This window comes from Parasteatoda tepidariorum, chromosome 11 (genome assembly GCF_982258835.1).
Source record: "Parasteatoda tepidariorum strain Cologne lab strain chromosome 11, Ptep-v5.0, whole genome shotgun sequence".
Lineage (NCBI taxonomy): Eukaryota > Metazoa > Arthropoda > Arachnida > Araneae > Theridiidae > Parasteatoda > Parasteatoda tepidariorum.
Window position 1 is genome coordinate 65,921,486 of NC_141765.1, and position 14,457 is coordinate 65,935,942.

The 14,457-nt window shown below is 26.3% G+C and overlaps 1 protein-coding gene and 1 long non-coding RNA gene across 2 annotated transcripts in view; one reads left to right on the forward strand and one right to left on the reverse strand.

Moving 5' to 3' along the window:
- LOC122269691 (uncharacterized) overlaps positions 1-14,457 on the reverse strand; it is a 41,085-nt gene that overhangs the window by 16,704 nt on the left and 9,924 nt on the right. The gene's annotated exons all lie outside the window — the stretch shown is intronic.
- Positions 3,740-14,457, forward strand: part of Gad1 (glutamate decarboxylase) — a 65,981-nt gene continuing 55,263 nt past the window's right edge. The window contains exon 1 of the mRNA XM_016062948.5: positions 3,740-3,888. Coding sequence (XP_015918434.1) covers positions 3,843-3,888 — 46 coding nt within the window. The 5' untranslated portion in view covers positions 3,740-3,842. The remainder of the gene's footprint in view (positions 3,889-14,457) is intronic.

The following is a 14,457-nucleotide window of genomic DNA, read 5'->3' on the forward strand; positions in this document are numbered from 1 at the left end:
CTTTTTCCATTTCACCTAATATGAAACAAACTAATACGAAACTTATTTTATCTGCATTTTATGTTATTTTCAAGTCTTTATATGTATCTTTCGCTTGTTTTACTATGCTTATTACCACTCATTTCAATACGCAAATTATTTCTCCAAACTTCAATTACAATCAAATTTTTTTACTCTTGTGGAGAAATAATGCAGGGTGTTCCGTAAAATCCACCTTTAATATGTACTCTTAGAATCCTCTGCAAAAATATTAATTCCCTAAATTTTATTGAAAGCAAATTCTTTAAATTTTATTGAAAACAAGATGGAATTCACATTGTTGGTCTTAAATTATTATTTAACTGAGGAAAGCATGTAAACGCTTTCGAAATCTGACAAATAACACTGCAGGAAGGTGGGTGTAATAAACAATAAGGTTTGATTGAGGGAGGAAACAGAAAGAAGAAAAAGATTATTTGAAACACGTTTAAGTTTCAACTACTAGTTACACTTGCTATGATGTTTATTACACCCTTCTTCCTCTGCTATAATTTGTCAAATTTTGATAACGTTTCCGCTTTCTCCTCGCTAAATATTAATTTGCGACCCTCAATGTGTATACTTCTTTCCATTTCATTTACGTTAAGGATTCTAAATTATCCATTAAACGCAGTCTTTTCTGCGCACCCTGTATATTTCCTTTCATAATTTATCAAAAACAAAGCACTTCTGTTCTAAATATTCCTTTAATCAAAATAACTTCTTTTTTGAAGTGATCCTCACCCTTAAGGGCGTTTTTTTTTTGGTTAGTTAGTACAAAATTTTGGATCTACTTTTACTCCTCAGGTATAACACCTAGCATCGATGATTTCGGTTTCTATTATTTAGATTTTTGGTGCACTTTTCCAAACGATTAAATCTAATGCCATGTTTATGTTGCATTATATTTTGCCGTGATCGAATCGAATAACACGCTAAAAAGATTTTTTTGCCACTATTTTGTTACTGTTTTATGCAGAAATGAATGAAAACCGTCATTAAAACAGAAGCTACATTAATAAAATTTTGAAAGCTTTTAAATAAAACTTTAAAGAAAAGAAAAGCAGATGTGCGTTGATATGAATGAGAGTTAGTGTACGAAGGCGAAAAATGAAAAAGCGGAATACCTGAATAATTTTTAACTAGCAATTGGAATATCGCGTACTATAATGTAATCTTAAAGGAAATGCATTCGGAAAAAAATCTAGATTCTTCGATATTATTTTCGAAGTAGGGAAAAATACATAAAAAATTTCCACTGTTTAATTGTAGTTTTAATACGAGTGGACAATTTTTGAATCTTAAGCACCCTTTTTACCGGTATTTTTTAAAAAGCTTTTTTCCAAACTACAACAATACTTTATACCTCTTAATAAAACTATAAATAAGAAGTTAAAATCGAATCATGTTTTTTATATTTACCCCCTAGCGTATATAATCTGTAACACAGACTACATATTCTTAGATTTCGCGGCTTAAAATACGCATCAATTTCCTTTTTAAATAAATCCTAATCAGCATCATTTACTTAAATTACTATTTCAAAGCATAATAATGGTTTATTATATTTTCCACAAAATAAGCACATTAATTTTACCTCTCAAAAACTGCTTCTTTTTTTAAAATCTTTTTTAAAATTGTTAATGCCTTTAAGGCCTTGTTAATGTTAAGGCCTTTAAGGCCTTAATTGTTAATGCCTAATTGTTAATGCATAAAAGCATTAAAATTGTTAATGCCTTTAATGGACTGAAGTTACTGCATTATATTCACCATCTCTTATTGTATTTCACTTTTCTTATTGTGCTGTAACTACTGTCCAATAAAGTTGCCATTGGAAATAAAATAAAAATTGCCTTTAAGGTTTTCACAATCATAATATAAAATATTATGCTAATAATGATATTATTTGCAAATACTTTCTGAGAATAATTTATTGGAAAGTTTTTCTACATATCTATTGTATGATAATAATTATGTGTATTCCACATTAAGATTAGAAATATCTATAAAATTCGATATCGATATAATTGCGATATCTGCATAATTCGGTAATTCGATATCTGTATAATATCTGCATAATATCTATATAATTGCCAGTGCGTACTACATATGAATTCTTTGAATTTTACAGTTAGGATCTTTGTTTCGTATAAGGAAGTTACCTAAAGCATCACTCACAAATTGCACTCAAAATTTGTATACAAATAGATTTCTAGGCTTGAAAATAATCTGCGAATTTTGTTTCATCTATTTCAAATTCTAATATAATAGGTTGCTTCAAACAGCAATTTTACTACAAATTTGACGCCAACATTTTCTAGACAGCAAGCGAAAAGCGATGTTGGCTGCATAAGGTTACTTTAACTTAAGTATATAAGTTTTCGCTCTTTCTGTAAAAAATAAGCTTCCAAAAGTTTTCATGAAATACAAACTATTGTTTTAACAAAATTTACAAGCCAAAATTGTCTTCACAGGCTATATTTTATTTTAAGTTAATAAAAATACTTCTGTTTTAAATTGAAAAAGAAACTATTTCTTAGCAAATGATTACAAATGCATTTTAGTAATTGTTTTCCACTAGTATTAAAAGAATACATTTTAAATTTGAATTAACTATGACTAAAGTTTGTGTTGAAAACAAATATTATTTAAAAATTACCATTTTGGTTGTTATGAAATGAAGATCATCTATCGATTCATTGGAATAGATAATTTCTCGGCGTTGATTACGTATTTTTAAATTTTCATTTTAAAATGAATTCTACAACTTATTCAGTAAAAACCTGATGATTTGTTTCAAACATTTTCTTCGAAGTTTAAACTTTAAAAGTTCATATTTCAAAACCAAAGAGTAATAGAAAAACAGCCTAATCTTAAAATCTCTGTAGACATGAAAATTTATATTGATCGGCATGTGACATTTGAGATATTTCCCTTATTAGGGCTGTATACATTCATGATTGGTATGAGAAACATATTAAAATTAGTTTCCAATTTTAAACAGCTAACAAATTATCGAAATTGAACTATTTATTCTTTAAATAAAAAAAAAACTTCACGTACCGTATTACTTATTTATAAATCGTTGAGCCGATTAAAAATGTACTATTTTTATCAAACAATTCGATAAATGGGTTATTATCAGAATATTTTTTGCAATATCAAGATAAGGCTTTTATTTTTTATTGAAATTTGTTACATCAAAAACATTTTTGGTATATAAATAGCCTTGAATAAGTGTATAAATCGTATACAAATAAATATAAGTTCAAAAAACTAATCTTAATATAATTCTTATTGGAACCTCTAAATCAAAACTTGTATTGATGTTTTTTAAATTTAGAAGTCTAAAGCCTTAAAAGGAAATTTAAGCTCTTTATACACAATAAAAAAGAGTTGTCACAATTTTCTGAACTATTTTATCCTTTTTTTTCTTCATCAAAACCTCACCCACGCAGTTCATTTCAAAACTGGGAAATCTAGAAATCATATTCAAAATTGAAAGAGGAAAGCCATACTTACTATAGGTATCCGCGGGATGCTGATGGAGAAAAGGATGAGGATGATAGAGCGAAGAAGCTCAAGAGCAAACTCCGCCTTTTTCCTTGGAAAGGCTTTCTAGACGACCAATGAACAGAAAGCGTGGGACGTTCCAATACATTTAGGGAACAAAATAGTGCGTAGGTGAATGCGTAGAATCCTCAATCTTAAATATCACATATATTAATATAGGGGGCAAAGGAGAGGGGGTAAAGGATGCTGCGACAAAATCCCAGCGCCCAGACGCAACTTAGCCTCCTAAAAGTTCGCAATCTCTTCCAACCATGGACAGGAAAATCACCAAAGATATTGGAACCTTAAAATTTACCGGTGAGTTTAGAATATTTCATTGGAAAACAATATAAAATTTGCTGCCGAAATGGAACTATTGCTCTAAAAAAAGGGAAACTAATTTAATTTGGTTTTAGAAACAACAAAATTAGTTTAGAATTTTCTTCTCTTGAAATAATTGTTTGTTAAAATTAATCAGTAGTCTGAAGTTTAATTTCCAAATTACGTGGTAATTTTTTCGTAATTTGTTAACATATAAATAAAGAAATATTGATACAACTATATTTTTTCAGTAGTTAAAAATTTATCAATTTGAAATAAAAACTAATTTTCTCAAAAAAAAAAAAAAAAAAAGAAATGAATAAATAAAACTGTTGTTAAAAATGAAATTGTTTTATGTGCTTTTTCTCTCTTAAATATTGATTATTTTTCAAGTTTTTGAATTTTTTACACTTAATAATCATGGAACTGATTTAATTGAATATCGAAATAAATTTTATAAATTCAAAATTTTAAAACTTTTCCCTTCAAAATCAAAAACGCTTAAACTAGTTTTACTAATTCATCTAATCTTAATAATGAATCTAAATTTCTCATAAGTAAGTTTAATCTAGGATGAGAATAGTAAAAAAAAGCAGTAACAAAAACTAATTTTTTTAAGTTACTACTAAATATTCACAACGAAAAATTAAGCCAAATAAAAATAATTAAAGTTTTTATCTTCCTCTAAGAAACTATAATTTTACTTTCAGCACTCTCTTGAAAATACTGACATTTTTATTTTTTGAAACTTCGTAGTCACGTGATCCTATAATTTTGTTCTTAACATACCTTAATACAGGATTTCTGTACTTTTAATTACTTGGAAATAATTTATTTTTGTAACATACAGTATCCATTGGTTTTAAAAGTTTAAAAGTTAAAAAAATTTCCAATTTTATCGGTTTCCAGGAAGGATGTCCTTCAAATAACCTTCAAATGGGTGGTAACGGTACCGAGAGTTTAGTTCAGTTTCCGAGAGTGAACTTATTGTTTCATTTGATTGAATTGAACTGATGAAAAAAACTTTTTATATTTTTCTTACTTTTTTGAAATGATTAAACAATCATTTTCAAATAAAAATAGCAAAAAAAATTAAGCACTAATGTACACACACCTAAATAAAAACAAAAAGATATTTTTAAAAAATAACAATGGGAAAAAAAGTACTTATAATATAATAGATAGAAATAATTCGCAATAATTTGATAGATGTTTGAAAAATCACTGATTTCTGAACAAATTAAATTTATGTGTAATTGTATTTGAAACTTTTAAAAATAATTTCATGTTGAAATTCCTAATTAAAAACATTTTCTAACATAATGAATTATCTAAAACTGTTGTATAACAAATGAAGTTTTTTTGTTTTATTCAAGTTAAATAACTCGTTCTCGTTTTTATTCCTCTTTGTAAATAAAAGATTTAAATAAGATATTAATATCATACAATTGAAAAAATAGTTATCAAAATTAATGAATAATTACCCTGTTCTTAAAATATGCTCTCTGTATGATAAATTCTCCTATTATAAATATAATAAAGTAATATTTCGTTCTTTTAAATTTTAAATATTTCGAAATATCATTCAATTTTTTTAGATATTTTGAAAAGGAAAAAGGCAGTCGATTAATGCTATTACAAGAAAAAAAAATTACATTTTTACTTTACTTACGAAAAAGAGTTGTACAGCGAAACTTTTTGTGATCTGTTTTTACATAAGAGCTTTTCTTCTTTTTTTTATTTAAACAATTAAAAACCGTTTGAATAAAAAAAATTAAAAATTAAAGAAAAGCTCTTATGTAAAAACAGATCACAAAAAGTACATAAGAGCTACCTAAGATTACATAAGATTGCATAGATTACATAACATAGATTACAAAGAGTACATAAGATTACATAAGAGCTTGCACTTCAATTTTTAATACACATTTATCTTGAGACTGTTTAAAAATGTTCTAGTTTCTAACTAATCTAATCAATTAATAAAACAAAAAATTTAATTTTTTTTAAAAATTAATATTGAAAAACAGATAAATATAGCAAATATGAATGTGAATATTTAAATAAATATTTTTTATTAATTATTGAAAGACATTAAAAAGTAATACCACTTAATATAGTGAAATCTTTTCTAATACAAATCCTATATCTATTAACCATATAATAAAAAAATTAATAAATAAATAAATGAAATGATCAATTTGTCATACTAGAAATTGCGGCCCACAAAGTGTTGTAATCCAGTCACAAATGAGCGCCTTAGTTAATCCTTAATTGTAAAGCCGATTAACGGCGAAGAGATTATTAATGCTTGAGAGAACATTTGAGATCGAAATCCTTTGTTTTCTTTTATCCTTCTCAAGTACTAGAAGTGATGATAGTTAATCTCTTTAAGCTATTTGCGCTTAATTTTAAGAATACAGTTAACTAAATAGTTTGATTAAAATGGCGACAAATTTATTAAATATTTACAATAAGGAAATTTTTGGTATTGCTTATGAAAATAAATCAGAACAAAAAATTTATTTTATTGAAATTTTTTTTAAAAGAGAACCTGCATTTGTAGAATTTATATTGAATAAATGAATTTAAGATTAAATCAAATTTATTTAACATAAGGCTTTTGACAAAATATAAAGTAAAAAATGAAAGATAAAATTATAAAGATATCTAGAGAATCAAGGTATAACTAAATTATCAAACCGTTTCATTTTTCTAAAAGCACATATATTTATGTAAAATACTAGTAAAAGATTATGCTGCAAAAGAGCTATTGTTGTGATTTTCAATGTAAAATGTTACTAGATTTAATTAAAAGAACTCAAAAATATTCTAATTGTTCAAAATACGTTCTTTTCCTTTTTACATTGGGTTCCTTAACCGAAAAATTATAAGATACTTGTTGGCAAATATATATATGACTTTTGCATAGCTCAACAGAACTAAAAATGTTTCTAGTCTGAAACTTCAGGTAAGAACTCACAGAATTAAAAATTTAAAATATCAAATAAATAAATTAATTTTTTATAAACTTTTTAATTAGTTAGACTTGACCTAAAAAATTTAAATTATCTTATTTACCCTACTTTTTCTCTTACAATGAATCATATTTCAACTAAGCCATAACTTTATATACTTAACTTTATTTAACAATTATCATAAATAAACTATTTAACAGTAACATTATTAACTATTAACATTGTAATATAAACTATTTAACATTTCACAGTGTTTCAAAGTACTTTTATAAACAAAATAAAATAATAGACTTACAGTGTTCTAAAATTCATATTGTTTACGTATTTTTAAATACAAATTTGATGTTAATAAATAATTATAGGCTTATAATAGGTTTCATATTTTTAAAAAGTTTTATTTTCATTATTAAGTCCGGTAAAATTAAGACAGACTTCAGAAAAAAAGAAATAATGAATAACTGCTTGTTTCTTTTTTGTTCAAAGTGTCTTACTTTAAGAAAAAGGAACTATTATTTTGCTTTCCTTGTAATTTTTATATTATTAGGCGCTTCTCAAAAAGTGGGAAAAATAACGTCAGCATCAGCTAATTCTGAACTTTGCACTGAAATAAAAAAGTGTGGTCAAAACTATTGGAATATAATATTTACAGTATTTCTGTCTCAATGAGAATACCAAAAAGCTGAGTAATTTTTACTGAAGAGCTCTTGTAATAATTTTACTAAATTAATAATAGAATATCGTTTCAGAATGTGGGATAAAATTTGGTAATTGTGATAAAACTTGGTACCTTAGAACATGGCATAAAATACATTTATTCGGTTACATTTATTTTTCAGTTTTGTATTTCTTTACTAAATATATGGTAATAAGATCTATAATTTCGAAAATCAGAACTTTCAGGTAAACCGTTACCATATAGACAGAAAAACTAGGAAATAAATAGTTTAAATATACTATATTTTTGCTTTTATTACCAGAATTACGTTTTTTTTAAACCAGAAATACCATACCATAGAGTACAGTAATTTTGCAAGAATTTTTTCGCCATGTATTAATATTTATATTATATCATTAAATATTCACTACAAAAGCAATTCACTACTTATTGAATTTTGAGACATCTGATAATCTAAAACTATAAATTTATGGATAAAACTATCGGCATTCTATAGGTTACACGATTTAAATAATCCTACATTTTAAGTGTAAGAAAGGATACTTTGGTGTAGAAATATATTATAAAAACATAAGAAAATACTTTTAAAATTATTTTAAAGATTGAAAAAAAGTGTAAATTACTTATTTCAATCTATTTTCGGTTAATAATGTGGTTTCTTAAGGATGCATCAAAGTACTTAATTGTTTTTTTCCAAAACTCTTTCACACAATACGTAATATAACTTATCTGTTGTATTTCTTTTTTGAGGATAATATCAAGTAACCGTTATTTTTAAATTTAACTCTTATTTTTATTTGTAAACACTATTCAGAAACTTTTTTTGCTGTTGTTGTTACATTGATTTAGAAAAGATCATAAATGTTCAAAATTGGCCTGTTTGGTTGAGAAAAAATACTTTCTTAAGATATTTATAACAAACTTTTGCAATAATTTATCTTAACTCCTGATAACAATTAAGTTTAAACTTAATTCATTGTAAAAAAGTTTGGAGTAAATTTATAATTATAAGGTTTGAAGTTTCTGCATTAAATCATACAGAAGTAAATTTACTGTTTAGGTTACTTCATAACATATTTTATTTTTATCAAAAAAAAATTAATATTGAAAAAATGGCCTAAAATATCTATATTTTTTTAAAACTTTTATTTTAAAAGCTTTTTTTTAACCAACAGCAATATTTCATCAATGATTGCATCAAAGAAATGCAACTATCAAAATTTTCATGTTGATTCTCCTAATACCCTCTAAAATTTGCATCTTACCATTTAAATTAAAACAGGTATGCTTAATTTAAATGGTAAAATGCAAATGAAAGTAGTTCAAGAAAAAACAAAATTTTTAATTCAACGAAATTTGTAATTGTTAAGTATTTGAAGTATTTGAAAAAGCTTCTTTTCTTAAAAATGTTTAAAGAATTATTATAATTTTATTATAATAGTTCTTTAAACATTTTTAAAATTACACAACTTTAATGCTTAAAATTTAGTCGTTATGTTTAAAGCTTATATGCAGAGAATAAAATGGAACAAAATATAAATCAATTACTTAATAAATGAATTAAAATAAAACCGTTTATATAATTCACTGTAGGTTAACATGCAAGGAATAGAGCCCTTCTCTAACTGAAGAGGAGCCTTAAAGGAAAAAAAAATTAAGTAAGACTTTTGTTTCTGAATGCTATAACAAAAGTATTTATGCATACTTGTTTTAAACTATGCAAAAAATTGAAAAGAATAAGAGTTCTGATCTCAGAAAAAAAACCTAAATGTTTTTTTCAACTCATTTAGCATTATTTATAAATTAATATTTCTTAAAAACACATTAAATTGTATTAAACTGAACTCTGCGCATTTAACTAAACTCTGTAGAAATTCATTAATTTTTTTAAACATTTCCTTAAATTACTAAATATGAGCGAATCAACTGTTCGGAATTCTTTAATCATTTAAAAATGAGATTCGACAGCTACAAAATATTAACCGTTGCCAAATAATACGTTTATATATATTGAAATTCGAAATTTAAATCGTAAAATTTAAACTTTTCTACAACCAAAATAGCAAAACTTTTAAATTTGAACTCAAGAATTTGAATAGTGAAATTCATACTTTTCTTAAACCATAATAGTAAACCCTTTTAAATTTATACAGAAAATTCTCATTTTTCAACAACCAAAATTTTTAATTAAAACTTTTAAACTTCTAAATTTAAGAAGTAAAACGATACTTTTTTATAATCAAAGTAGTAATACTTTTAAAATTGAACTGTAATACTTTAACTTATCTACAATCAAACAAGCACCATTACTTTTAAAATCAAACCTTCAAATTTGAACATTTAAAATCATACTTTTCTACAACCAAAACTGTAACTTTTAAATTTATACGAAAACTCATAATTTTTAATATGCAAAATGATAACGCATAAAACTAATATCTTCCAAGTAATATTCTATTCCGAATTCAATGTGAAAGATTTAGAGTATTTAGAGAATAATCTGTGTACTGAGAAAACATTCACCCTCTACTCGAACTTTATTGGAGGAACAAAATGGAGTATTTGCTGAGGCTATGTAATACGTAGGGGTGGCTCAAACAGCCCGGGGACTGATTTCCTGTATTAGAAAATGATCCACTGCTGTGGTTTTCCTTTCGACTGTTTTCGGTCGTAATAAATCAGGGGATTCCGTGAATATCCCTTTCAATCCCCCATTCCCTATGGTCTTTTCCCGCCAATCTCGGCTACTCATCTTAATTGAAGGTTACTTCGAAGGAGTTGTCCACTAGTCAAGGTATGGCTCAAGTCAGAAGGTCAAGTCGTCCTTCATCCGATTAAACGAGGTTGAAAGGTGAGACTTTCAGAGACTTAATCCTTTCGTCATTACTTTAAGCTTCTTACTGTATATCATTCACTCATACATTCGAATCTTTCTCCGTTTAATGGGCGAATAAAGGTGATGTTTTTTCGCCCCAAGAGCTCCTTAAGAAATATACAATATTTTTGTTAATAATATTTTGCTTTTATATAATCACATTAAAACAATTAGGAACAAATAATGTAAATATTTTCAGCAAAATCTATTGAATACAATACGATAAGATTAGACTTGCTTTATTTCAGCTTTTCGTACTACTGTTTTCTGCACTCTTAAAAAAATTGGTATAATTTTGGACCATAGTTTTGGTACCTTGAACCATTAGGTGGCGCAAATTTGCTATAACTTTAACTATGAACCATATTTTCTCTTAAGTTAAACTATAGTATGTGATAATCATGGTAGTGAAAATTATACCATCTTTACTTGATTTCTCGATATTAAGGTTCAACAAAGCCCCATATAATAATTGCATGAAATGTGAATGATATAGTGGCTCAGAACACTCCAATATTTCTTACATGGTAAGATAAATTTCATGCAGTAATGAAATGAATATTTTATTTTGTTAAATGTCATTTTAGTTTCAAAAGTGATAGTCTCAAGGTTTTCGGATGCAAATAAACATTTTTGCATCATGATGAACAAGAATATATAGTTCAATCTAGATAAATGCTAACTGCCAAATAATTGAGCTATCACATTTACCTTCATGAAAATGAAAAAAAAAACTTTTCAATAAACTATCATTATTGAATAATTTCCTGACTAGGTGATTGTCAATTCTCTCAGTCTACATTTCTTTATTCAAAGAACTGTTACAAAGAGAAGTTATAACTTTGCAATTATGTGATTTTCAATAAGTATAACGTATGTTACCAAAAAGTTTGATTATAGTATTCCTATAACCTAAACTCTAAAATGGCACGAGTGGAAATAAAGGTAGTAGTCATGATGGTAGAAGGTTTAGAACGTAATGAATACAATATCGTTCAAATTTGCTGCTACCTTCATAAAAGTTGAACCCTCATCGTACTTTTTAAACTTGATGCTTTGGTTACACTTAAAGCAAAATATGAATCGACTTTAAGGTTTCATCAAATTTTCATCATATTTTGGTACCAATATAAAGGTTCAGCGCTGAGCTGAGTGTATTTTGAAATTAAAAGAAGGCTGTATTGATAAGTTGAGCATTAAACCAAACATTGTAAAAAATTATGTTGTCAATCTTTATTATTGTTTATAAATGTGAACACAAATACATTTATTTATTTTGTGTATGTGTGAAGTAAAAGTTTACCGATGTACGCTCAAGATAATCCTGAAATCTAAACCTATTGCTGATTTAAGTATTCAGATAATATAATCTATCTATCAATCAATCTATCTGCTATCTAAGAGCTTTTAAAACAGACTAAGAGCAAGATTATCAATCACTAAATTACGAATAAATCACGAAATAAAGAATGAGATAATAATTCCACAAATAAAAAAAATAAAAAACTTGATTTATAAACTATATGAACTCTAGAAAAGAGATTTTAATCAAAGCCAAACTCACACTTACAATTTTTCTTTTTAGCCTGGTATTTCTAAATTCCTGATTAAAAAAATTAATTACTTTTTGTTTTGAAAAATCACTTGAGAGGTCAGCCTTTCACTTCCCATAAAGTTAAAACCTGCCTACGTTTTACATTTTCTTCACAAATAGAAGCATTTATTAGACAGGGTATTATGTAATATAGCTTAATGTGTGTTTTCTATTCTATAAGTAAAATAACTCCTGATTTCAGTTCAATTGAATTTATGGAACATTTTATAACAATATCACGTAATAATCCTTAAAACACAAAAGTCCAATAATGTATGCCAGTAATATTACTTTAAAATGTATGAAACCTAACAAAACAGGGTAAAAAAATTCTACAAATATTTTTACTTGCTTCCTAATGACAAAATATCCACTTTATTGAAACCTTTCTTGAGACTATTTTTGAAATGATAGAAATGATTAAACTTTTAATAAACCTTCCAATTGTTCAGAAACTCAAAATTCAGATCACTAGAAAATTTTCAATACCAATATTGTGATGTCAGAAATATTTAAAACTTTTACGGAATTTTATGCTCGTTCCTATCGTTATAAAGGCTTGTTTCAAAAACGGAAATACAAATTTTTTTATAATCATTGCAAAGAAAGAAAAAAAAACGGACATTTAAACATTTTATGGAATAAAAAAAAAAATTTCCGAGAGTAAAATCTTTTTTTTTTTTTGTGAAGTGGTTAACTTTTCAAAGAATATTCTAAAACATATAATGGACTTTGTGTCTTATGTGTAAGGACAGAAACTAAACTCCAATATATTACTCTGAATTAAAAAGGCACTTATAATCAACTTTGTACCAATTTTAAAAGTTACTATTAAAAGCATAATTAATTTCATGTATACCAAATTTATAAAAGTGTATGCCATATTAAGTTTTAACAAATACGCTTTGTGCAAATTGAACCTTTTGAAACTAAATTTCACGATGCTATGGTTCTACTCGATAGAAAACATGGTTCAATTTTTCACGATTTTATGCTATTATGATTTAAGTTATATTCCCAAAGAAAAAAATTGGTCTAACGAAAAATCATAATTTTGTTGCATTGAGCCATAATACGTTGAAAATTTGTTGCAACTTCATAAGGTGTCAAATTGAAATCTATTTCTTTTTTAGTAGAGCCATAGTATAACGTAATCAAATTAAAGAAATAAGATAATACGGTTCAACTTAGTACCATTTTAAGGTTGTAGCAAGTTTGAACGATATGATAGTTTAGCTCGCTGTACCATTATTATGATTAAATGTTTAACCAATTTCTCCGAGAATGTAACATAATTTTTCATTCTGAAAGCATTACTAATTAAAAAAAAAACTCAAGAATATTTGTATTTAAAATAAAGATCATAAAAACTTAAACATTCATCACAAATTTCCATCGTTTGATTTTTTTTTATACAGAATTTTACTAGTTTGAATATACTAAAATACACGGAATAACTAATCACTTTCTGAATCGAATAAATGGATGCAAATAACAAAAAACCTTTTAAAACCGACTTGCTCTGAAATATAAGAAAACTGTAAAGTTTACATTAACGATACAATTTCTCTCGTTTGATTTTTTTAATATTGAATTTTACCTGTTAGCATAGTTTAAATACACGAAACAACTAATAACTTTTTAAACCGAATAAATTGCCTGCGATGTTTGAAATGAAATTAATAATGAGATGTATTTACGCTATATCATTTGATTTTTAATTCTAAATTTTGCTAGTCTTCATACATTTAAAAACGAAAAATAACTAATAACTTTTTAAACTGAATAAATTGCATGCAATATTTGAAATAAAATGAACAATGAGGTTTACCTAAGCGATATCATTTAAGGATCATTCATCAGAAAGCAAAGGACGTCAAAAGCTTCTGAATGCCAGAGATACGTTCTCTGTCTAGAGCAAATATCCCAGGGGTTTCAAATAAGACTACAAGAAATAAAAAAACAGTAGCAAGGGGTACAAATCACTTGCTGCCTTGTGGATTAAAAGCCTCTTCTGTTATCTAAATACTCCCTCATAGCTCACGGCAGCTATCCTTTTCAATAGCCAGTGGAGGGGGATTATTAGACTTTTCATAACTGCGGGATTTTCCCAGTAGAGTCTGTAGCTTGCGATAACAGAATTGCTTATGGGGAGAGGGAAAGCATGGATATGGAATTCTATTTCCTCTTTTTTGTGGGTGCGTATTACCTACTGATGAGTTTTTCGCAAACTACTGGCCAAAATTTAGCCATACATGCATATTTTTACATGCTTTCTTTAATGTCAACTTTGGAACTTTATTTTCTATTTATTGCTGGTATATATAACAGATGACTCTACGCAAACCGCTGATCAAAATTTAATAGCATATGCATGTTTTTACAGATTTCTTCAATAGCAACTTTGGAATTCTATTTCCAATTTTTGCAGATGTACATGACC